The sequence below is a fragment of the Pempheris klunzingeri genome, chromosome 4 (assembly GCF_042242105.1).
Source record: "Pempheris klunzingeri isolate RE-2024b chromosome 4, fPemKlu1.hap1, whole genome shotgun sequence".
NCBI classification, from domain to species: domain Eukaryota; kingdom Metazoa; phylum Chordata; class Actinopteri; order Acropomatiformes; family Pempheridae; genus Pempheris; species Pempheris klunzingeri.
The window spans coordinates 8,801,150-8,826,389 of record NC_092015.1 but is presented as its reverse complement, the minus strand read 5'-3'; the positions used below and the strand labels follow the sequence as shown (position 1 = coordinate 8,826,389).

The window sequence follows — 25,240 nt, the reverse complement described above, 5'->3', positions numbered from 1 at the left end:
TCTCTTAAACCATATGGTCATTGTTTTCATTTCAAATCCTATTTCATGGAAACAGGAATAAAAATTTCTGCCTGCACATGTGGATGCATTTTCATCTTGCGAAAACAAAGATTTGGTCTTCAACAGCGAAGCCTTTGATCAGCTTGAAGCAGCTGTACACTGCCTCTGGCCGAGTACATTGAAGCATCTCTAAAAAGTGGCATGAAGAGCATCAGGATATAGCCATTTCTAAACAAATCCCAAATGTATTGTGTGCAGGAGGAGCCCCTTGAGATGCATAATTTCGTTTTCAAGAGGCACCTGACAAGATATTACATTTCACCACATGTTATACAGCACGACACAAACAGTACAAAACACACAGTAAGAATAACAGTCAGGGCTCATCGTTTTAGCATCAAAACCGAGCAAATTCCTGACAGTCTTCATACATTTTCATGGTTTTTCTGGGTCCACTGGGTTACACAGTGTGGATGAAGACATCCATCATAGCTACATTAATAAAACTCCCCCAAGCTTATTGTGATGGTTTGAGTGGTAGGTCTAAAATATGACATATACCCTCTCAATCACTCTTCAATCTTATTCTTTCACTTCTCTGTTTATCCATAAAAAGCTGAAATTGTTTTGGGCTAAAGAAGACATATATCTAGTGGGCCTAATAGAAATACCAGAGACCAGAGAGGTTATATGCAGCTAAGATGGAGAGTCACAGTCTTGCAGGACCATAATTTCAACCACCCGTTTATGACCTTGTTCTTGTTTCCCTTTTAAGGGAGGCATCCTTCATACTGAGCATATGTTTATATTTGGAATAACTTACTCTGTTGCCTTTTCTGAAGGACTGAGCTCCACTTTCCCCTTGAGCTCAGACAGTAGAGTCTTATAGCAACTGCAAGGAAAAACACCTTTCAAGGACCTCCTCCTCACTTTTATTGGTTTATCTTTTTACGAAATTAAACTAGCGTTGCTGTATTTCATCCCTCGCTGTCAGCCCTTCTGTAATGATGCCTCTTTGTTGATTGGCCCAGCCATGCTTTCATGCTACTTGAAAGGATGATACAAGATTCTTCACAAGTGAGGACCTCAAAAAGTTTGGCCTGCCAGAAAGCACTTCAAATATTGTGCATCAATGAGATGTGCTTGGTCTCCCATAGAACAAGCCAGCAAATAATAATTAATTAGAGATGGGTAAAAACATGTCTGAAATGACAGATGAGAACAAAAACTGAGTGGTATCTTCACCTCGAGTCCAGATGCTCGAGGTGAAGATACCACTCAGTTTTTGTTCTCAGGTCCCCTGCTGTGTATAAGGGTGGCATAATTTGCATCTCATGACAGATGGATGTGGAAGCTGCCAAATTCATAACTGAAATATAATAACATCACATTGATTGTGGCTGCAGCAAACCAAGTGCAGTGCAGTACACTTTTGATTAGTTCATTCAAACTTCATAGTTCTCAGTTCACGATAAAACCCCCCTCAAAAACGAGACAGGAGCAAACAGCTAGCCTGACCATGTCCGAAGGTACAAAGAAATAAACTTACCAACACAACATCGAATGAAAAATGTTATTATCGAAGGTTATAAGGGTAAAACTAAGTGGTACAGTTACACCATTACATAGTGAATCAAATGTTACTGCACCTGACTTGACTGAGATGTTTCAATGTGAACATCGTCAAATGTCAATTCAGCAGACATCACTCAATGACAATGGCTGCGCCCCTTATAGGGGGATAGAAATCCTCAGGTTCTGTACATGTCAGTGTAGTCTGACAGGTAACCAAAGCATTGTTTTACAGGCATGTCTGATAATTAGTTTGGGTCTTCAGCCTTCAGCCTGCCCCATCCAAATGGATCAATGACCCAACACAGCGACCAGATTGCTGATCCGGACATTTATACATATTTGATTGAATCATCAGGTTCACCAAGTGTTTTCTATAAATAACCAACCAACAATGTCAATAGCCAGCTGTGTGAGCTAGGCCAGGCTGAGACTTAATTGGGGACAACAGGCTCATGCTACTAAACTGCATGACAATACTCCAGCAACCTTCCTGTCCAACTAGCAATCTATAAATAGTAACTGCCACCAGCATTGTTTAGCTATTTACCATAACTGTGAATATTCATGTATATTATGTGCTTGATGCACACAATATCACAGTGTGAAAGACTTTAATCACAAACAACTCTCAGTGGTTTCTCCCATTCTGTTACTCTTTTCCTCCAAAGGGGGGCGCAGCCTTGGAGATTCATGACACATTCCCAGTCTGGTCTATTAATACCACTCTCATGACTATCCATTAACTTTAGCCAGCAGCCTTTTAGCTTTGCTTAGCAAAAGACAGGAAACAGTGGAAAACAGCCAGCCCGCCTCTGTGTGAAGGTAACAAAATCCACCTACCAGCATCTCTAAAGCTCACAAGTAACACGTCAGACATAAACCACAGTGGTGTACACTATTTGTGGTTTTATGTGGCTTATGTTCGGACTATTTTGTGTCTATTAGTGACTTCCAGGAGTCAACAGGCACAATGTGACTTTTGTAAAACCACAACACAAGTTAGTTGTGAGCGGATTAAACAAATTAAATATAAAATGTGAATTCGCTTTTTTTACCTTTACTTGGGCTATTCCCTCTCTCCAGTCTTTGTGCTAAGCTAAACTAAGCTAAGCCAGCCAGCTGCTTGCTGTGGCTTCATATTTGTACAACATCCATACAAACATCAGTTGTTTCAACTGTCTCGTCTAACTCTCAGCTCGAGAGTGAAGAAGCATATTTCCAAATTGTCAAACTAGTATTTTAATTTTTGAACCAAATAACATAAAAATACAATCACACATACAAGTAACATCTGATCATTTCTGTGCTTTTGTTTGCTTTTGCAGTCTCTCACCACACTGCAGAATTTAATTAAGAGAGCTAAGGGACATCTCTCTTCCTCTGCCCACTGACACTCGGTTAAGATATTTCATAGCTGAATGTGGAATCCCGTTCTGAAGATAGTGTGAGGAGTGCATCTGCTCACGTACTACACATGCACATGATATCTTATCCCCTGGTGATTCCTCAGCGTTGGCACTGTTCCACAGCCACGCAAAATGCATTTGAGGGAATGAACAGCTCCGCTTTGTGACAGCTGTGATAAGAGTAAATATTTCATGCTTTGAGTGTGTGGCGTGAACATGCTTTTTTTGGCAAACAGAATATGCAAGAGAAAGAGAATTAAGGGAAATCAAAATTTAGGGAGGGAGGGATGCGGATGATAGATTGAAGTAGGAGGAGTGAGGGGAAAATAAGAGTGAAACAAAAGTGAGACTGAGTCACTGAGGAAAATGAAGAACATTTATCATATTTCCATAAACAAAGCATGTGACTTCATGCCACGGCACAAAATTCCCTCCATGCAAAAGCCAGTTCCAGATAGCATCTAATCTGGTACCCACCAAGCCTCATTTTCAGCATGTTTGTACGTGCTATAAAGGACTGTTGGACACCAGAAACTCTCAACACACCCCTAGCTATTGAATGAGTGTAAAATAAGAACATGTTATAATAACACCACATAATTGATTACAGTCTCTACCATCAGTCTCTTAGGGGATAAGTACTTGGAGTGGATAATTGGTGAGATAAGTATTCTTCTTACATTTGCTGATGGACTCCCTCTGGGACTGTGAAAAGCCCAGCAGTGAAACATGTTCTCAAATGTATATTTCTGGTCATCTTGAATACATTTACAAGAGTAAAATGGACAGTGAAATCAGTTTAAAACAACTGAGAACTAGAAAAAATGGATGTATGATCCATTAGTTCATACAGTACATCCTTTCTCCCAGGTTTGTTCTGCAATCGGACTCTATGCTAAAGTTCGATGTCACACAATTCAGTCACAGATACGGATGGACATTAACTTATACACCAGAACAGTACAGGCCAGGCCAGAAAAACCCTCTGGATCTTGTGATTCATTCATAATGATCCTATATTTGCCCAGACTAGCAGCCCTCCACTGCAGGAACTTAACAACCCGTAACCTGAACATTTAAGAGCTGTATGAAGCTTTTGTACGAGTTTTTTTTCTCTCACTTTTATCAGAGCTGAAACATTTGCATTTCTTGCATTTCTTGCAAAATATGCCCCAGTTTCAGGTTCTCAATTGCAGAAATTCACTGCTTTACTTTGCTTTAGACTAGAGTTAACTGAATAAGATGCTTTAGGAAACTGTAATGGGGATTTATTACTGTTTTCTGACATTTTATAGACCAAATGATTGATCTAGATAAACAGCTGATGAACCAATAACATTGTAATTGTTAGTTGCAGCGTTACATTTTAAAATGTGAGGTATGCAGTACCAGTCAAAAGTTTGGACACACTTTGTCATTCACATGAATGAGAAAGACAACAAAAGCTAGTTAGTCAAAGCGCATCAAACCTCTAGAATTTTTTTTGCTCAGCAGCTCATACTGTGATCCTTTGTTTTGTTTAATTTTTCAAATGTGGTCCTACTGTTGTGGTTGTGTGTAGCACCTATATTTCTGCACAATATCTTTATTTTTTAGTCAGATCTTTCTGGCCTCCTCTCCCCAAATACCATTGAGAACCTGGACATGTCGGTTTGTCCAACAACTGTTCTTTTTCATGTTTTTCTAATGGTTGTCCTGGTCGATACAGATGCAGTAGTAAAACAGCAATTACTGGTGTGTTTGTTGTAGTCTGTGTGACCAATCACAATCTGTGGCAGTGCTGGCGGCCTCTGAAAGCATCTGGAACTTGTATTTAGTAACACCTCCTGAGCAGTGTTGAAATTTAAGTTTGAAGCAAAACCAGAACCCACGACTACATGTTCCATTTCATCATGTTCCTGTCGTTGAAAAGGCCTTTCGGAGTCACAAGCATGCACACTTCATAAAAAATCTCTGTTTAAAATGTTGTACAGAAGGTGAGAACCGTTTTGAGACTATTACCGCTGGAGTGGCAGAATAATTACATGGTGAAAACAGGATAAAATGGAGAAATAAAATGTAACACTAACCTCTGGCATCAAAGAACTCCTCATCAGAGCTGTCAACCGATTCTTGTGCGATATTCTGCAGACACCAATGAGTGGCGCTGTGCTTTCGTGATGATCCTGTGGGTCAGGAAGAGAAGATAAGTCAGAAAATCTACTTTTAGACGGGAGGAATGACATGCAGGATTGTGCCATTAATCACAGAACTCAAGTGTAAATGTATTTTTTTCTTTTTCCCTTTTCAGTTGGCAGCCAAAATCAGAGTGAAAAGCAGAGGGTGAATGCCCCAGGTGGTGATAGATGGCCTTTCGAGTATCACAGCAGGTGAAAAGACCCAAATGGACTTTCCTTTGAGCGGTGTCATTGCACACAAGTGTCTCAGCAAGGAAGCCAAGCAGTGTTTTTTATGACCTTATGATACAACAGCAGGGATGAAAAGGGATTTAGAGCACTTTCCATTTGTTGACAATGTTCACTCTCAAGTACCCACATATAAAACCATTGCAAACTACACAGCAAACGATTTCTTGACAATCAATGAAACAGAAAGTGGCTGTAACACAGTCGGGTAAAACTGTCAAAACACAAAACCTACTCTGCTAAAGTTGGTATTATTAACCTCAATGAAATAATGAGACTGTAATTAAAAAAATAAATAAATCGGGGGTTTTTTTCAAGCGCAGTTCTGCTGAGCGATGTCAAGGTTATGATTCATACATTATGCCGCCAACTCCAGATCAGTCCTTAAGTTTCAGTCCTGAACTCGTCTACGTATCACAATGGTGTCGCTAAGAAACACGTCCCAAGAGGTTTTTCTTGAAATGTTTTGATGTTTCTCCCCAACAATGTTGCAATTAAGAATAAGAGAAAATGTCCATTTTCTGTGTGAAGGTAAAGTACAGAACAGTAGTGAAAATGCTTTCCACTGCAGCTGGTTATGCAGCATTTTGCAGCATTTTTCCGTACATACCAACCATGTTATCATTTTAGTCTCTTCCAGGATGGAGAATAGGCATGTAAAACTTGGCTATGGGATCACACCAAGCACCAAATGGCAAATTGTGTGCCAAAACGTTTATGATGCAATGAAACACATGACGTGTCCTCGCTTGGTCAACTTGTAGCCTGTTAGTATTGATATAAATGTGTGTTTTGCTGAAATATTTCTTCATTTGATAGAACCCTCCCTCCTCCATGCATTCTGTGTATGTCTGCCCCAGGGGCGTTTATAGGATTTGAGGTTTTAGCCCGACTGAATGCTGGAAATGTCTTTTGCTCTGTGGTCTGAAATTGAAGTAGTTCTTGAGGACTTGTGCCCCCTACCATCTGGTTAGGACGAAAGAGGAGTCAGCGGTCAGTGGCAGTACAAAAAAGTCAATAATATAGTTTAATCAAGAATTCTGAAGGAGAGGTTGTTCAGCATACAGGCATAAACATGCACAAACAATACTAGGCTGATCAGTCCAGTAGAGTGTAGAGAGATTAGCTGTGGACAGACTGATACATGCACACATGACCAAACACATGAGCTCCTCCAGGCTTACACCTGACAGAGATAATTAATTATTATTATTATTAATTATTCAGTAAAAAGCCTCTTGCAATGAAGTACATTTACTGAAGCACTGTCCTTGAAGTTCCTTGAATCCTTATACAATTTCACACTACTTTATTTGATTATTTACATTTATTGTTACGTTGCTCTTCTACTCCACTACACTTTGGAGGCAAATACTGTGCTTTTCACTCTCCTGCATTTATTTTGACAAATTGGTTATTAGTTACTTTGCAGATTCAGTTTATAAAAACAAAATATTACACAGTAATGCATAATAACATAATGACAATGAATAATAAATGCAGAATTCAATAATGTAATATTCTGAAATAGCCTATTCTGTATAATATACCTTTACTTTTGATACTTTAAGTATATTGTTATATACAATATGGTCCGATCCAATGTGGTTCAACTTTTACTTCCTGGACATAAATAGTCAACATTCCTACCAAGTTAGGGATAAGCTTAAGCTCTCTCTTCAACCTTTGGCTTAACGGCAACATTGGCCATCAGCAAAGCTACAGAGTCTTTAACCCTGTCATCTTGGCCTGCACTGGAAGATGAGTGAGGCGGCTCAGGCGAGGATTTGTTAAGTCCTTGAGTGAGCAATGATTATGCATCAACATACAGACCAGCAGCAGCACTGCTGCATCTCTCCTGCAACATACACAGCCATCACTTCTATACCATCCCTGAGAACTAATTTGTGTCTACTAAACTGCCAGCGGGGAAGCTTAACACATACACACAGTTATTTAAGTCTCTGTTCACACAGAAATATGCAATTACTGCACAAAACGTCAGGATAATTACTATTTTCAGGGAAACACTCCCCACTCTCCCCACTTTAAGAAAATAGAAAAAACAAAAAAACAAATGTGAAATCCTTAAACTTAACCAGGATGCATATACCCACACAGTAATTCATTTATTGCAAACCACTTTTCAAAAGATTGGTCCCTAGATTTCAGACAGTGGTAAACAAAAACAGGCTTTTCATTTGTAACCTTATCTAGAACTACAAGGAAAAATGTAAAACAGTTATTTCCTTCTAATCCTGTTTGGCTGCGGATACACATTACACCACACTACACGTGAGACAGAGGCTCCATTTATGCTTTGTTGTTTGTACATCTAATATCTAGAGTGGTTCACTCTGAATTTTGCACTCAGATAACAAGTTGACTGTAGTGCTGACCTCTCCAAATCCAAACAATCAGGACAGAGGTGCTAACTAACCTACACATTCACTGTAAATGTTAATAAGTTGACTTTAAAAAAAAGTCAGGAAAACGATTGCGTTTAAAATTTCCAAGTAGGTCATAAATGTTGCGTCATGGCAGTTAACTTGACTACTCTTAACTCAAAATCATTAATTGGGTTACCTACAATTTCTGAATTATGTTAACAGTACTAAAATTATCCTTATTAAGTATTACACATAAAATCAAGCTTAGGAAGGAATAACTCTCGAGGCCCCCTGGACTTCATTCAGACTCACTGGACCAACACTTTTGAAGCTCCAGTCTCATGACTGGGGAATTGTAGCAACAAGTTATCAAAGCAGAGAGATGATTTCACAAGAAAGTGTTTGAACAGCCAACAACATGTGAAATGGCCCCTTTTTAAATACTAACTGTGCGCATTTTTTTTCAGTCATCGTACAAAATGCATTTCATTACAACTTACATCTATGATGATTTACAGTCTGCCTCAGAGCATGCTGGGAAGGTCCGCTGGGTTTTGCAGATGGTTCCTCCTCGCTCATATTTATTAGTAATGGCTACTTAAACTGGTGAGTTTAATCTTTTTCCTCACCAGAAAGTTGACTTAACTTTAATTTAGTAGTACATAGTAATTAGTTCAGTTCACTAGTTTAATTTGACTAAGGTGATAAATGACATTTTACAGTTACTGGCTGTCAAACATCCACAATACACTATATGGTGGATGTGCTGTAGTCTAAAATAACTATCACCATACAAGTAATGCTGGGTAATGCCTGGTGTTCAGCATCTAATATTTGATGTGTTACTCTCCTTTGTACTTTCTATTTGACCATCTGAGGATTTTAGAGAGCCATACTGAGTAGACATATGGACGAACAGAGACGTACCTGTTTACCACAGTGCTCAGAGCTCCTGTAGGCACAGAAAGCACAGGCCGAGAGGAAACAGCATGAGCGAAGCAAAGGATGTACTTTGAAAAATAACAACATTCCTGATTCAGCCATCCCAAGCCAGCTGCTGCCCTAAACAACTGCCAAACAGCTCCTCTCTGCATCAGGGGATTTGATTTGTTGAGTGCAGCTGATACACTGTCAAACACCTCATGAGGCCTTCCAAGTGATCTTAAAATACTGCTTTTATCTAATGTATCCCCTGCTGACACAGATACCCGTGTATATTCTGTAGATGCCAGTCCACTCAGTTTACTTCTGGAGCTGCACGTGCACTTTGAATGTCTTATAAGATTTAAGCTTGTGTGGCTGAAGCCTCACACAGGAGTGACTATCGAAGCAATGCCTTCCTCACAAGGTAATGAATGCTGTATCTCCCTGCAGGGCATTGCAGTACACTATATCGCCACAGATAGTGACTGAATGCTTGAACAATCCACAGATGATGATCACACAACCAGCAGTGGTGAAAAGCTAAGCCAACCATCCTGTTGGTACCTGGAAGCCAGGAACAATTCACATTTTGGCAACAGTGAGAGGACGGTGCCTCTTTTTCACATCTACTAGCCAATCACTGCAACTGCAATGCAGTCACTCTTCATGAGAACAAGGCTTATGGTTGTTTCACTAAACAGTGTATGGGAAATCAGTATTAGTGTAATTGGATTGTAGTCTCAAGCATATTAGATGTGATTGGTTCAGCAATGTACATGGTGTTTAATAATTAAAAGCATTGCTTACAAAGTGAAATCTGTGTTTAATTGGCCGAACCAGAGAACCAGAGATAGTTTCAAAACTAACTGAAAGAAATAACACTGTGTCAATAAGTATTTCAAACACATGCAGTCATGCTTACAATACTGTCATCTCAAACTATGTGTATGTTAATGTAGGATGTGTACAATTATATCACATGTCAGTGCATAACAGTCTACAGCCAAGGGGGCTTTGTGAGATTTTACTTGGGAACAGCAGCTTCGAGCTCAGTGCAGACACCAGCCTTGCAATGCTAACATGCTGATGTTTAGCAGGTTTACCATGTTCACGATCTTGGTTTAGTATGTTAGCACACTGAGCAATGCTGAGTAAAGCTGAGGCTGGCAGGAGTGTTTCAGGTATTTAGTCATAAACCAAACTGCTGGACAAATTAAAACGTTGATCTGGTGATGACGCTGCTGGGAAAGGCAGTAGGATCCTCTAGGGACTACGCTACGGGCTATGCTGCGTTCACATCCCACAGTATGTGACAGGTGGTAGATGATAGATGGTAGAAATGGGAAGTCGTGAAATTGAAAAACAAGTTTTTTGTGGTTGTTTTTTTTCCTCACACTTTGTATTTCTAAGCATTAAACATTAGACAAAGGCCCCATTAGTCTTGTTTTAGTCATTAGTTTGACTGATTTTAATCTAAGAGATGGAACTGAAAAATGGCTCAAACTGAGAGCTTGTAATTGATGTTATGTTAAAAATGCAAAGAGGACATCTGGTCTGATAAAAGAAGATTCAGTAGAAGATCAAGACATGATCATGTAACACTCTATTCTTTAAATTTGGTTTTTATTACCTTGAACAATGGACTGACATGATGCATTTATTTGTTTGTCTTTTCATGCACTTTGGAGAAGTATAACAGAGCTTTCCCAGTCATTACAAGTATCAGTGTGCTCGTAAATCCTGCTTCATGACTTTACAGCACTAATTGAGTTACATTTTCTTTTAATTACTCAATTTCCACTTAGGATGATGCATCATGGGATTTTTTTGGGCTGTAAAAAGAATTAGCAAAGTATTGTCAATGAGAATACCAATCAGCAATTTATGAATTAGACGCTAGGATGTTCCTTAGGCTTAGATTCTGTTTCACAGTATCCAAACAAAATTACCCACCAAAAACAGCAATTGGCGACCCATCAGTTATTCTGATCAAATTACTTTTGTCTGCAAAATTAAAGCATGCAAAACCAAAACAGCTTGTCTTTAGAAACTGAATGTGCAACTTATGCAAACTGACATCGAGAGAGGGAGAGATGAGGCGAGGTGAGGCACTTCACTGGGCCCTGTTCAAAGACAATCTGTGTGAGACTCTAAAAAGTTTTACCTCAGAGCAAGACGACTTGTGATTCACCACATCGTTCGTTCATCTTTCTCTTCCCATTATCCACTTCCAGCTGGGCTTACACACAATCCTGCAGCTGGCTGAAACGGTGAGCTAACAGCATTTATTACTGGAGCAGCTCCATTGCAAACAGAGGTTATACATCCTCTATTTGTCGCATGCACACAGGTAGGATTCTCTAGCTTTACACGTGGCTACAGGGCCACACATATGAGGAGATTTCAGATTTCACATAACACTGCTGCGTCAAATGTTTGACTTTTAATGTAACGGTAGGAGAGATGGCTTAGTCTCATGGATTTTCTGGATCTTATGCAGTACACACTGAGCAGTCCCTGAAAATGCTAAAAAGTATATTTGAGGCAAAGACCTTTTTTGCTATGTCATGAAAGTCTCTTATTACTTTAAAGCTGCTCCAATCAATCATTTCCAGCTGCAGAGGGCAGCTGTTTCTGAGCTGATAAACCAACTACCCAGTACCAAACAGCAGACAGAAACAGTTAACGACTAGCTGGTGTGATTTTTCACACATGACGGGTGAATTACAGAGCAGATATGTGCGCTATATTTGACCAAAAAATGTAGTTGGACTTCATATATATGACAAGGCAGGGACACTTTTCAGTGAAAGACACTGAAATTAAGACTGATGACTTAAAACATTCTTTTCCAAACAATACAGAAACATGCTTGGTAGATTTAAATGCCCCACAAACAAAAAATCTAATATAAAATCTTAACATGCCGAGAGAAGAGAATCTATGGTCATTTTAGCTACTGAGCCACAGAAACAGCAAAAAGAAACTTCCCCGGTCGAGTATCGTTTAAGCAGCTTACTTCCTTGTTGCAAAAGGTAACCTATCGAGCTCCATCTTTCACCGCCCAATTGGCTCTCAGACAACAGTGGCCACCTGGTTTTGCTTTAAGGGCATTTGTCTGGTGTGAATGAGCTAAAGAATGGAGGGAGGGAAGCAGATGCTGCTCTGCTGCAGTTAAACCACTACAATATTTGCTTCAAACAGAATCCGGACATAGTAAACTCACCATTACATTTGAGTTATCAGATAAAAATCTGTAGTTCTACCGTATATTTGATGTTCTTGGGTGAAGGTGATAAAAGTAAAATGGGTTTCTAGCGCAGGACATTTTCCCAGGAAAAAAAAAAAGATGAATATGGAGAAGGAATCAAATCAATACCCAGCTGTACCTGTGGTGATGAGTTGCTGCAGATGTGCCCAGTGTGTAATAAGGGACCAAAAAGGAAAATTAAGTTATCTTTTATTCTAAGTGAATGTTAACAACATTTAATGTGGGCAAAGAACATTTTTCATTGAGCATGACTCATATGTTATGATATACTCACAATGGGAGATAATCTCTCTCACTCAGGTTATTCTACTGAAGCAAACCCTATAATTTGTTAATTTATGTGGTATTTTCCATTGATTCTCTTGTAAATGCACACTGCAAACTTATGACTTAAGGAAAATTAAACACAGACATGTAATCCTGCAGGGCTGTGACACAGAGAATTTTCCATTGAAAGGCAACTGCTGAAGATGCTGTGAAGTTATGAATTCAGCATGGCAACTCGTGGAGAGGAGAAAGAAATAGCTTCAGCACAGCCTCTGAAGGATTCATAATTGAACTCATTCATCTTTCTAACTTCCCTATTACACCTCGACTAATCTGCCAAAGATCATACTAAGAAGATGACGTCTGTCCTGGACTGCACGACTGCCTCCAGCTATTTAGAGAGTATTGTTGAAAACTGTTCAATGTTGTGAAATATTAAATGTAAGAAGCAATGATAAAAGAGTGAGTAAAGAAATAATACAGGTAAAAAAAAAAAAGATTAGGGTATAAAAGCCTATTCAGTGTATATTCTACAGTAAGAGAATATATAAAGAGGAGCAATTTTTCAAGACAGATCAGAAATTAAGCTCTGACACCTCATGCACCAGTGGGCTCAGAGTAGATATTATATGTAACAATCACACAGTTCAAAGGTTTAAAAGTATTTAATCTGGTTCTGGGGCTGCTGCTCTCTTTAACGGGGATTGATCTTCAGGGAGTTCATCATGCAGCCGACTGTAATTGCAGATGAATTCGTTTTGCAGGTGGCTTTCCATGAAAAGGATAAGCATTTTCTTCAAAATTGTGTTTATATCTTGAAGTGACATAAATGGAGTAATAAGTGTGGTAACTCCTGAAACTAAATGGATTATATATCCTCTGGAGTGGGAATATCAAAGTCAAGCACAACTGCCTAAAATATTTGCTGAAGCACAGGAGTGTTACAAAAAAGGGACTGGTTGGTTTCACCCATAATTCCACAGATCTGATATTTTTGACTGCTGCCATTTATTGTCTGTGCCGCAGGCACTTAAGTCACGTGCTTCATGTACATTGTGATTTATTCGCTGTGTTTTCACTGCCCTCTGTCACATTTTGCTTTTATCGATACACAAGCCTCACTACCTAAGTAAACTCAATATTTGGATTCTTTTTATTTTACAGCATTTCTATTCCAGCTTTTTATGCACAACTTGAAAATGCACATAAAAATGCAACACAACAAATCAGAGAATAATTATTCTAATCATTTTGCGTCGTGTCAATCAAACTCTGTGCTTCCAATTAACGATTAAAAGCAAATTGTAATTAAATCCAACAAAATTAGTCATTGTAGTTTTGTTTTACATGTGTGAAGAAAAGAATCTGATGCAATACACAGCAATGTATTTAGCATACCATGACGCCAAGATCTAAATTCAAAACATGCTATTTAACCTAGTCACATTTTCAGCACTAATTCTTGTGGTTGGTCCAGGTTGTTTTATGAATATCTCATATTTGGTCCACACCAGACTCATTTACAGCATTCTCTCCACCTTAAACAAAACCAGACTAAACAGGCAAAAAGCACCAACATTAAGTGTCTGTGTAAAGACCAATAGATTCATTTCTAGCTAGAGAAACAACTCAGTCCTACCTGCCCCCTTCCCGAAGTAAGCATACATGTAATGTAATACAATTCTAAATGTGAAATTACTTCAATGTGAGCTTGAAGAAGGTATCCATAAAGTGCTCTGACTTTTGAGAATAATGAGCGAGCCCTTAACATGGAGGGCGGCCCCACAGGAGGAATCCCTCCTCATCAGACATCTAATCTGCTTTAGATCAGTAGCTACCATCCTAAAAGAATTTCTACATCCTCCATGCCTTATCTCTCATTGCCCTGACTGCTCTCAAACCCAGATGGTCTGTAAGCTACACGAGTGCCAATCTCCTCATTTTATAATTAGCAGCATTTAATATCCGAGGAACTCTGAGCAGCTCACAACATCCGAAAGAGCTACTGGGTCATATGAGTGGTTTCCATCATGCAGAAAAGAAGGGCAGGAGGGCTCTCTGATGATGCAAACCACCGCAGAGTGGATATTGGACAAGCCACAACACTAGAGTGTGATATCTGCCACGTCAAGAGGAAATCCAATAATGTTTTTTCTCTGTGCATGGAGAAAGGGGAGGAAATGAGAGGTGCCTCTACCCGTCATTCTAACATGCAACATACAAGATATGATACTGTGCAGAAATCCACAAGAGAAAAGGAGAAAAAAAAAGACTTCTTCAGTGTCTGCTGAGTCTGTTTATGCTCTGCCACAGGAAACATCCAATGGCCCACAAAGGTAAACAATAAAGTAGAGTCTGTCAGGTCCTCTGTGTGCTGAAAATAGCTATTAATAGCACTGTCCTCTAATTTAATTAATCCTTATTTCAGCACACAGTTAAAATCAATCTCTGCAGCCAACAAGCAGCATCGACGAGATTGATTTCTCAAAAATGTTGAATCAGTCACAGATTCACCTTCCACACATTATTCTCCTGGATGCTATTTATCTGCACTGCAGCTATGCAGATCAGCACTCGTATTGACTGTTAATGAACTGCTCAGCAATGACCAGGTGATAACGATCACCACTGAACCTGTCCATGCAACAGTGAGCATACTACTGTATGTCCAGCCTGGGGATGGCTGCATATGAAGGGCTTACATTATTGAGTCCATGCCTCTATGATTTTTTATGAGATTTGCAGTGGGCGAGAAGGCAGCCAGGTAACTGCAGCTGCTTGGTGCCTGGTAAATTGTATACAGTGTCTGCGGCTGTGTCTAAAATTGATATTGATTTTGATTATTTGATTCAAGTGTTTGATTGTGATTTTTGGAGGGATAAAGTTGGCTTGGAAGCTAGCATGGATGTTTTTCACCAGTCATTTTCATTTTTCCACAAGCACCTAAAAACAAATCAAGTCCCTGCACTGAACTGCAGTACCAGGCAGCAATAACATAACTGTTCAATAACATGTACTGTTCACTCTGATGGTTTACCCTAAAGTGTGTCAAACAAGTTTCATAGATGATCTATTTAACATATTAAGATGAATAGAAATCAATAGCATAGGTTGTGTTTATACCTGCATTAAGTAACACAGTGCCTACTTATCTACACATCCAAAGACACAGAGCAGCATAGCGTTGTGGAGTCGTGTTTCTGTCCAGCTGGCAAATGTAATATTCCCTCCTCTTTTAGCTCTGTTTTTGGTCTCTACCAACTCCTGAGGGAAATATGTTGCTCTTGAGTTGCTAAATGCTCCACTGTGTTCACCCGCTAGTGGCTAACTTTGTTTATTTACTGAATAAACAGCTGCTTGCTGGGCTGAAAACAACACTATGAGTGTAGGAATCATGTGAGTTTCTTTCTTTCTCTCTCTCTCTCTCTCTCTCTCTCTCTCTCTCTCTCTCTCTCTCTGTATTTTCACCATGCACTATGATAATAATAAGTAGAAATTATTGAATATTATAACCTGTTCACTGGCTTGTTGAGAAGGAGAGGGGTGAGTGAAGAGGATTTATTTTCTATTGACCGCTTTTTGTAAGTGCTCTTCTACTATGACGTCTTTGTAATTTGTGACCTGCTGATGATTTCATCCTCTTGTCAAATAATTATTTGAATGGATTTCTGGACTCAAAGTGGATCATTGTGCGTCAAGCAAGTGTCACACTCCTTCACTTCACCTCTTAGGGATACTTCGGAGAAAAAAGATCATTACGATGAGGCTTAAGAATGAACCAAAACAGCAAAGTGGTGACCATAAAAAAGAAAACGAACCAAACCTTTGTACCTTAAACTAATGTAAGGTTGCCTGTTGAATTAACACTGGTTAACCTGAACGGCATGTTTTCTGCTTACAGTATATCCATCATTGTTCTATGGACTATGCAGCCAATGGCAGTTTTCATTATGGAATAATCAAGTCATTTTGTCAATTAGCCTATAAAATGTTTGGATAATAAAATAGCTTGTCTTGTCTGACAAACCTTAAAGATTTTTGGATTTTTTTTGTCAAGTGAGGCAAAAAAAAGACTTATATTTCTATACTTTTACATCTACATTTATCAACTAATCATTTCAGCTCTGCAATAGACAATTTTAAAAAGCCTGTTGACAATTTGATTTGAGTGGAGGACTGGATGCTATCTTGACAGGTGCTTCCAATCAAATCAGCAATGGAAATTAGCAGAGACCCAAAATGGTGTGAAACTACCTTTACACATTTAGTCTGTACTGGCAGGACGAACTACTAGATTTCAAACTAAATGTGTTTGCTAATAGTGTAGCATTCGAGAGCTGAGTAATTGTGCCTTCAGAAATCCTATTTCAAGGGTCTGAGAGCTCCTTCGTAGCCAGAAATCTGAGGAGAAAGGTGAAAAAAATCTGTTTCAGCCTTCCGCTCTCACCAGAATGACGTCAAGACATTTGGCTGTGATAAACAACAAGTAGACCGGTGCTTGGCTCCAGGTGAGCCTCAAATAGCAGCGGGGAGGCTGCTGTGTGCATTGTGAATAGCTGCACCCTGAAACAGGCCCAGTGTGCTTTCCTATGACAAACAGCTATTAGATTTAAATTAACACTGTTTTGTATGATCAAATAAATAACAGAGGTCATGGACTGAATGCATTAACACACGCCTCTGTAGAATTCAGAGAACATTGTGGTGCTGCTTATTGAGCAGGCTGTCTGGGGACCATTTGCCAGTGCAACGACACTGCACACAGCAAGCTGTTGCTGAATAATACGCTATGTAAAGTATTTATAGTGTCTTAAACTAGGTGATAAGAACTAGGTTTTGGAGAATCACTAACATCACACCAAATCCTAAGACTGAAATCACGGCAAAGTGTTAGTTTGTGTTCACTTTATTCACCTTAACAGAGAGAGAGAGAAGAAAGCAGGGAGCAAGAGACTATTCATCAGCATCCTTCAGCTCTATTTTTAGCTTGACACTGAATCTCAGCAAAACAGCAGGTAGGCTACCCATTTATTTTATTTGGACGGCAAATTGAAAAAAAAAAGATTTCAGACTGATCCAATTTCATCAAATACGAGGAATACAAAGTGCTCAGAGTTGCTATACCTCACACTGAGCTCTGGAATGGTTCATGAAATCATGGGGAGGATGAGCAATAAGGGTCTGTTAGACTCTAGGAGGGGATAACGAAGATTGGCTGAATGTGATTAGAGAGGCAAAAGTTCTTAAAGAGACTTGGCAGGAGAATACCTGCCTGGCTTCAAACCACAACTCATGCAACGGGTGGAAGTAGTCTAGAGACTGCACAAACAGGCATCAAACTTAAGTGTTTGTGCTCACATTCCCAAAGCAGCTAGTTAAATTGTGGATCACATTAAAAGATGTACCCACTATTGTCATGTAGCTTCTCATTAGCCAAGAAAAAGACTGAGATTTTCACAGTGGGACTGAGAATCTGTATTTCCCTAGAAAGTAAAATAAGACAAAAACATTTTGTGAAACGGTTAGTCAATTAAGATTCTACACGTTGTGAGGTTTGCTGATGTTTAGCACGTATAATGTTTACCATGTTCACCATCTCAGCTTAGCGTGTTAGCAATGAGACGATCACATGAATGTGTTCCAAGTTCCATTCAATCCATCCAATATTTTCTCAATACACTTAACTCAAATCACAAATATCAACCTCATGATGGAGCTAGAAGGAAAGTAAAAGGATCACCAAAGTCTTTTATTCCTCTGGGGGCCACGAATGTCTGCACACAATGTTGTACCAATCCATTAAGAAAATATTGAGGTAGATGAAAATTCAGGAAATCAAGAGAGTCAGCATGAATAATAAATTGGGATTCGTCATCTGGAAACAATGACTGTGCAGAATGTCATGGCAACAATCTCAACAATAGTTAAAAGTGGCGGACAAAGTAAACAGCAGATCACAGCCGAGCCACTGACATGGCTTAGAAAATGGCTGGGAGAGACCCATCGGTAAGTTTGAGCCACACCTGCTTTATTTTGAGGACTGAAGATTTACACAGCACTGCCCTCATAATTCCTAGAGCCTTATTACTCTACTCAAATTATCTTTCAATATTTAGATGATTAAAACTGCTGCTCGCTCCTGTTTTAATAGGCAATTGGTGAATCTGGGCACAAGGCCATTTTCTGCAGAAGCTGAAAAAAAGCACTACAAACTAGACTTTACAGCTAAGACAGTCGATGAACGCTGGTTGTTAAACTTTGATCATGAAAAATACAACACACCTATTTTCCATTTCAGTGCCTATCCTAGATAATAATGCAGATTTTTCTCTCAAGTAAGTCAAGAGAAACAATGTAAATTAGAGGAGTGGAATCTCCTAACCCAAAACCCTTCCTAAACTTTAAACTCCCTCACCCTTCATTGAAAATATCATGTCATGAAATTAAAAAGTCTGTTCTAGCTGTATTTGAAGGGGCTTTGAGGAACAATGTTTCTATGACAACTGCTCTGCTTCACAAATTATACTGTGAACTGAGGTCAAGTGATATTTAATAAAAACAGATATACTGCAAGCTTGACATATGTCTGTACTAATAGTAACTCCACACATAATGCATGTTGCCATCAGTCTGCCACCGGCCTGCTGGAGCATCGCAGAGTTAACATGATTTTATAGAGCTCAGCTGAAATAATGTAGGGCTTCACAGTGAAGTTTTCATTAGCGAGCACATTTTACGGTGAGGGTCAATGCAATATAATCATAATTAACCAGAGAAGACATACAGTTGCAGCTGTTAAGATAAAAAAAAAAAAAAAAAGTTTTTCGACGTTCCCAGAGAATCTAATTTGTCTTCTGAGATTGTCTGCTATAAAAAGGACTCCCTGCAACGCTTACAGAAAAACTCTTGGTGACCTCAGAGGCTGCACCTGACAGTTTTATATACAAAGATTTATATTGGTGCACAAATAATGAGCATGGAAACGAACTCTACATAGACTGTGACCCAAATATCTGTGCCTCAGTTATTAACCCTTTTAATGGCCGATGCTGCATATTGAATCTGCTGTGCTGCTACCAGCCTTTGCTCAAATCCTCATAACTGTTTTTCAAATTCTAGTGACATTGTGGATGTTTCTTAAACTACTCCACTTTTCAGCATTACACTATTTCATCGTTGGACTGCTGAATGTAAAAAAAAAAAGAAGATTAAAATCGATGCAGCAGCATCAGAGATATCGCCTTTTTTATTCCATGCATTCAAAACTGGCCTACATTACCCACAATGCAACTAAACCACCAACAGTTTGGTTGGAGATTCAGGTGCATTATCGTGCCATCAGCTAATGTCGCCTCGAGTCTCAAGCCTCAAGCAGAGATAGCAGAAGCAGGCTATGGGTCTGCTGAGCTCACTTCTTTTTAACTCTACTCTTGAAGAATATTCAGTGTGTTTGTAGAACTTTGGAAACATGGAATTTGTCTTTCATTCCTCTGGGGAACATGAATATCTGTACACAATTTAGTACAAATCTATTGAAAAATATTGAGAAATGTCACTGTACAAATTAAACTATTGACCTGGTGGCAGTGCTAAATGAACATCCAGGGGATCAAGACAGTCAGTATGAATATTAAACTGGGATTCATCATCTGGGGACAATGACTGTACAGAATTTCATGGCAATCCATCCATGTAGTAGTTAATGAGATGTACCAAAGTGATGATGCAGAATATTTCCACTTTGTTTTAATGGTGCAGCCATAAAAAAAGAAGGAATATAATAGAATGTCTGGAATATTTTGATCACTGAAAGCAGCATGAATAGCAGTGATGAAGCGAGGAAACTAGCAGACAAAGAAAATGCATTCTTACTAAATCTGAGGAACTCAAGGGAAGATTTAATCCAGACTTTAATGGGTTAATGCAAGTCGACACTCAGCCTGACACTCTGTTTGAATCAGCTTGTTGTCCAGGGGAAAATATTTTATTCATATTCTTTTGCAGACTTTCCACTTTTCCTCCTTGTATCTGGTGAAGATGATACTTTAAATCCAGAGAAGCAATATTTTAAAGCCCAAACCACACTGAACACAATCCCTTCTGTAGTGTGACACTTATTGTCACTACCGAGAATAACAATGATCTGATAATTCATTGATCCCGGCGGGGAAATTCCTCTTCTGCTCTCGCCCCGCGGAAAAGGTCAGAGCACACAGGCCACATACTGAACAGCAAACCCACAGCTGGGAGAGATTCAGTGACTTGCTCGAAGGCTCTCCAGCAGGGCAGATGCTTGATGGCACAAGGAAATAAAGCCAGGACCTCTGGCTGAAGAAAAGTCTCTCTACCAACAACACTTCGGGGCTCTACACCCACTTGATATTCTGTGCCACTTGAACTAAAAATCATGAATAAAATGAAAAAAAACAAACAGAAATCTGGCTGTCAGACATATTTTACAGTGTACAGTAATAAATGATACTGGGGTTATCCCAACAATAAATAAAACACAACTAAAGGAATGCATTCCTTGCCAAATGAGGTTAACCAAGCACTATAAATTAAAGAGGTGGCACATTAACGCAGCTAAAGAATATTTTTTAATGAGAACCAAGAAATCTTTTAGGCAACAGAAATGTCAGGGCTGTGCTGTCAACACTCTCTTAAATAACACATATCCAATTTAGCAATCAAGTGAGCTAACTAACTATTTATTTTCTGATTCTCTGTCTGATGCTAGAAAGAGAGCAGAATCTATTTCTTTTCTTACTATGTGGCCACATAATGATTTTCTTTAAATAGCTCTTTGCCTCTGAATGGTATTTACATGTAGTCACACATGCGGATGCTGACTGATGGTCGTGACAGCAGACAGGTCTGTCAGTGGGTCACCAACAGATCACATGTCAATACATAATTTTTTTTTTTTCTACATTTGTGACCCTGCAGCGTCACAGAATCCGACGGGTCACAGATTTCGCCGTAACACCTGCACGGACACGCAGAGACAGACAGACAGACGGACAGACAGACGGACAGACAGAGACGGCTGTGAGGACAGACAGGTGTGGACGGTGCACCTGACACGCACAGCTCCGTGTTGGCCGTCGCGCATTCCTACAGATTGCCTCCATCCATGCGGCACGCGCGCCAACGTCCAGCAGCGGCACGAGACACAGGTCCCTACCTACCTGTTAGCACGAGACCGAGCCTGTAACGTCACCTTACCTTTTCCTCTCGTCTCCTTTGACATAGTGTCCTCTCCCGTGTGTCCCCTGCGGTCACTCAGTGAAGCCGTCGCGTTGCCCTGCGCAGAAACGTTCAGTCGGACAGTTCAGTGATCGGCGGCTCTTCCTGCTGCTGCTGCTGCTGCTGCTGCTGCTGCTGCTGCACCTTGACGCCTGCCAGACTGAAGCGGCCACGGGGAGCTACGGCCGCCGCGTCGGTCTCCTCTCACCGTGGAGAGGAGGAGAGAATGAAAATCGTGGGAGAGAAAAAAAAAAAAAAAAAACAACCCAGGAGAATCTGCAGCTGTGTTGTCATTCATTCACCTGTGTCAAGTCTCTGAGAACATCGACCCGCCCCTGCCGCAGACATACTTTGGCTGTGTGTTGTATCTGTGCAGACTCTGCTCACATGTCATGCCCACCCAGCTCCCGTCCCCGTCTCCTCTCCGCCGCTAACATCAGCCAGAGTTCCTCCAAACCAGCGCCGGTCTGCAGCTCGACTGCCTCCAGCGGTGCGCGCACGTCCGCGGCTGCTGAAGGGCGTCCGTCCGTCCTGTCTCCTGCCCTGACTTTGCAAAATGTTGGAGAAGAAGTATCCTGAATGTAGAAGGAAAAAAAAAAAAGCTACTCCAGTGACTCCATGCGTCAAAGACACTTAGAAGTCTTTGGCGCACGGCTCGATTAATTTGCCTAAATAGTTGAATCACTTCCATTGGATCCATGGCAGCAGAATCACAAGTGTTCACATCAATATTAGAGATATTAAACAGAATAATACATTTAAAGTAGGTCAAAGTCATGGTGTGGCTGAATATCTGTGGAAAAGAGAAGATGATATGAGATGTGAGGATGAATGGCACTAAATCCTCAGACTGCACAGGAATATTACATGAATTACACAGAATACTACATTTAATGTTGAATTTAAACGCGTTGTAATGTCACACAAGTAGTTTCTTCCCCCATGCTCTGTGTGGTAGTCACATCTCTACAAAAAGAGAATACAGAGACGATGAGCCGTGAAGATAAAGAACAGAAAGACACTAAATCACAGAAACCTTAAGAATAAAGGGGTGAAAGCTGGCACCCTTATCAGACATCCATCACTGGCGCAGCAGGTGTCACCTCAGTCATGTCTGGGCAGCAGAGGAGAAAATCTTTTGAACTTTGACAGGAAATGCCTCAAAATACAACCAACCCCATTAAAATAAACCACTTTGCACAAGCATGAGTGTCAGATTTTTTTTTCCTCTTCTTCTGCTTTCTAGGGATAAAAGAGAAATGAAGCATATGAATCATGTTCCCTCAGCTTTAAATCTGTCAAATCCTGTTGTGAGATCTGTTCTAATCTGACAGACGCTTTACCGAAATGGATGCTTGTAATTTATTTTTAATCTCATCTTGACCTGAAGTGTTGCAAAATAGGTTTTCTCACGCACACACATTACACCTTTCAGTGCATGAAGTGGTCACGGTGCAGCAACCTGCTGTGTTTAGCCCTCCTCCCCTCATACGTGACCACACATGAGGTCACACACTCCCAGAAGGATGGTCTGTTCGCAGCTCCATTTGGCAGTCACGTCCACACAAATGAATATTGATAGAGGAAAATGCCTGTGGCCGAACCATCAGGCCTGGAATCTGAGAGCCGGACACACTACATTACCAAACTCTACCAGGAATACATGGAGCCAATTTGTATTTATCATGAAAGCCAATGACAATTCACTTCTGGCCCAGAACACTCCGCCGAGATCCCGCTAAGAAAAACTAATAGGAAAAAGGCTTAAGGCCAGGAAGCCAGCAAGACAGATAGCACTGATTACACCAAATGGCTGCACTGGCTGGATCCAAGTGAAAAAAAAAGCTAATTGAATTAAGTGAATTTCTCTCGTAAGAAGAATTCTCTCTGTGCTATTGTGGACTCTAATTTTACAACACTTCCACAACAGAAGAGAACAAAAAAATAAAAGAAGGAAAAACATTGTAAAATAAATCAGAATTATTGTGTCGATTTAGAGCGCAAAAATCCAGGCAGCTCAAATTCATGTCATCCTTGGACTGTGGCAAAACAAAGTATGGGCTCACAGAAACCCAGTCTTGTAGAAAGATGGTTATGGTGGTAGATTACCGCTGTGAGACTTCTGGAAAATGAAGGCAGGACCTGCCTCAGCAACATTTAAGATTTCTAGGAGCCATTGAGGAGTTGCAAAACACAGCAACAGGCAGTCAGAAAACCTGGATTTAGCTCTTAAGGTGCAGATTTGTTGTTGTTTCCCCATCTGAGAAAACGATTCAGCGACCTTGCGGGTAGAAAAGCACAAAAACTTAGCTGAGCCGATGGTTGCAAACAAAAAGCTCTATGATTTCTGCACTTAAAAAATGTGATGATTTATACATGATTTATATTCCTCAGCCTGTATGTCACAGTGACTCTCAAACAGCGAGAGATTGTTAGACTGGCACTTCTTCACATTCAGGGAGAGCGGAGTGAAAACGGCTCAGCTGTGTCACACAGACGCATCACATTTTCTTACTTCTACTGTTTAAAAACACATTTATTTTAGTTGCTGTGACCCTTTTGTCCTTGCTATCAGATTGTGAGCTGTTATGTAGATAATGAGAAGTGCTGTTGGTCTCCTGGCATGAATTACAGTACGAGGAAATGCACAATGGATGCAGTGAAGCGTCTTTCCTCGGGTCATCAGGGTGCTGAGCCCTGAGCCCTGACCTCTGACCCCGGTGAGTCCTTGGCCTTGTGTAGTACATTTTTTTCAGGGAGTCCTTCGCACCGTCCCTAACCTTGCATATTTGCACTGACTTTACACTTCATTTCCATATATTTCATCTTGAATCTTTATCCATTGTATTTCTTTTTCCTCACCCCTCTTGTCTTTCAGCAACCATGTTGAATTTCACGACACAGATTACTTGTTTTACGAATAATCCTAAAAAATTTTGAACATGATGCCAAATAATTGAATTTTAAATATATTAAAATCAAAATATAATATTTTAGATATTTGTGGATAACATAAAATACTGTAGTGGAAAGTCATTACTAAGTAGATTTACTCAACTACAACTCTGAGATAGTTGCCCTTCAGTTACATAACTGTATTTTATGCTATTTGATACTAGATTTACAGTTAAATATTGTACATTTTACTCCACTACATTTTTATTTCACAGCTGTAGTCACTGGTTACCTTACAGATCCCGATTTGATGCACAAAGCACATTTTTAGATTCTAAAATGTTAAAATCTTGTTATAGATTAAACGCCATATAAACTAGTAAAGATTGGTTACACGCTTCAACTGCATTTTTTTTTGCATAACGAGTATGTTTAATATTCAAAAGGAGGACGTTTACATGAAACTGAGTATTTTTACATGGGGCTTCTTCTAATGAAGGATATTAACACTTCTTGCATCCTGTGATCAAACATACTATTTTATGAAATCTCCTATGATTGCATTTCTTGTAGATTGTGATGATCAAGTCGTGCATGCTGATCGTTACGCATTGATCGCTAATCATTAAATAAACAACTGAGGCTTAGCTCAGCAAACAGTATTCGGCTCCGGCTGACGAGCTCACTGTTCACTGTGATGATAATTGAGAAGCAGAAAGTTGAGTCGGTGACTGATGTGCTGATGAGGGGAAAAAGGTCGTGCTGCTCCTCCAGCTAAAGTGTGTTGTTCTGTGTTGTCGGTCTACTGCCGAAACATTGAGTTTGTTGATATAACTCTGTTGTATCCACTCAGCTTCA

At 39.9% G+C, this 25,240-nt stretch overlaps 1 protein-coding gene across 1 annotated transcript in view; it reads right to left on the bottom strand.

Annotated features, from left to right (window-relative positions):
- pitpnm3 (PITPNM family member 3) overlaps positions 1–21,534 on the bottom strand; it is a 77,618-nt gene extending 56,084 nt beyond the window's left edge. Inside the window, exons 1-2 of the mRNA XM_070829202.1 lie at positions 21,467–21,534; positions 5,051–5,146 (exon numbers count right to left, since the gene is read on the bottom strand). Coding sequence (XP_070685303.1) covers positions 5,051–5,146; positions 21,467–21,491 — 121 coding nt within the window. The 5' untranslated portion in view covers positions 21,492–21,534. The remainder of the gene's footprint in view (positions 1–5,050; positions 5,147–21,466) is intronic.
- Positions 21,535–25,240: the final 3,706 nt, after the last annotated feature.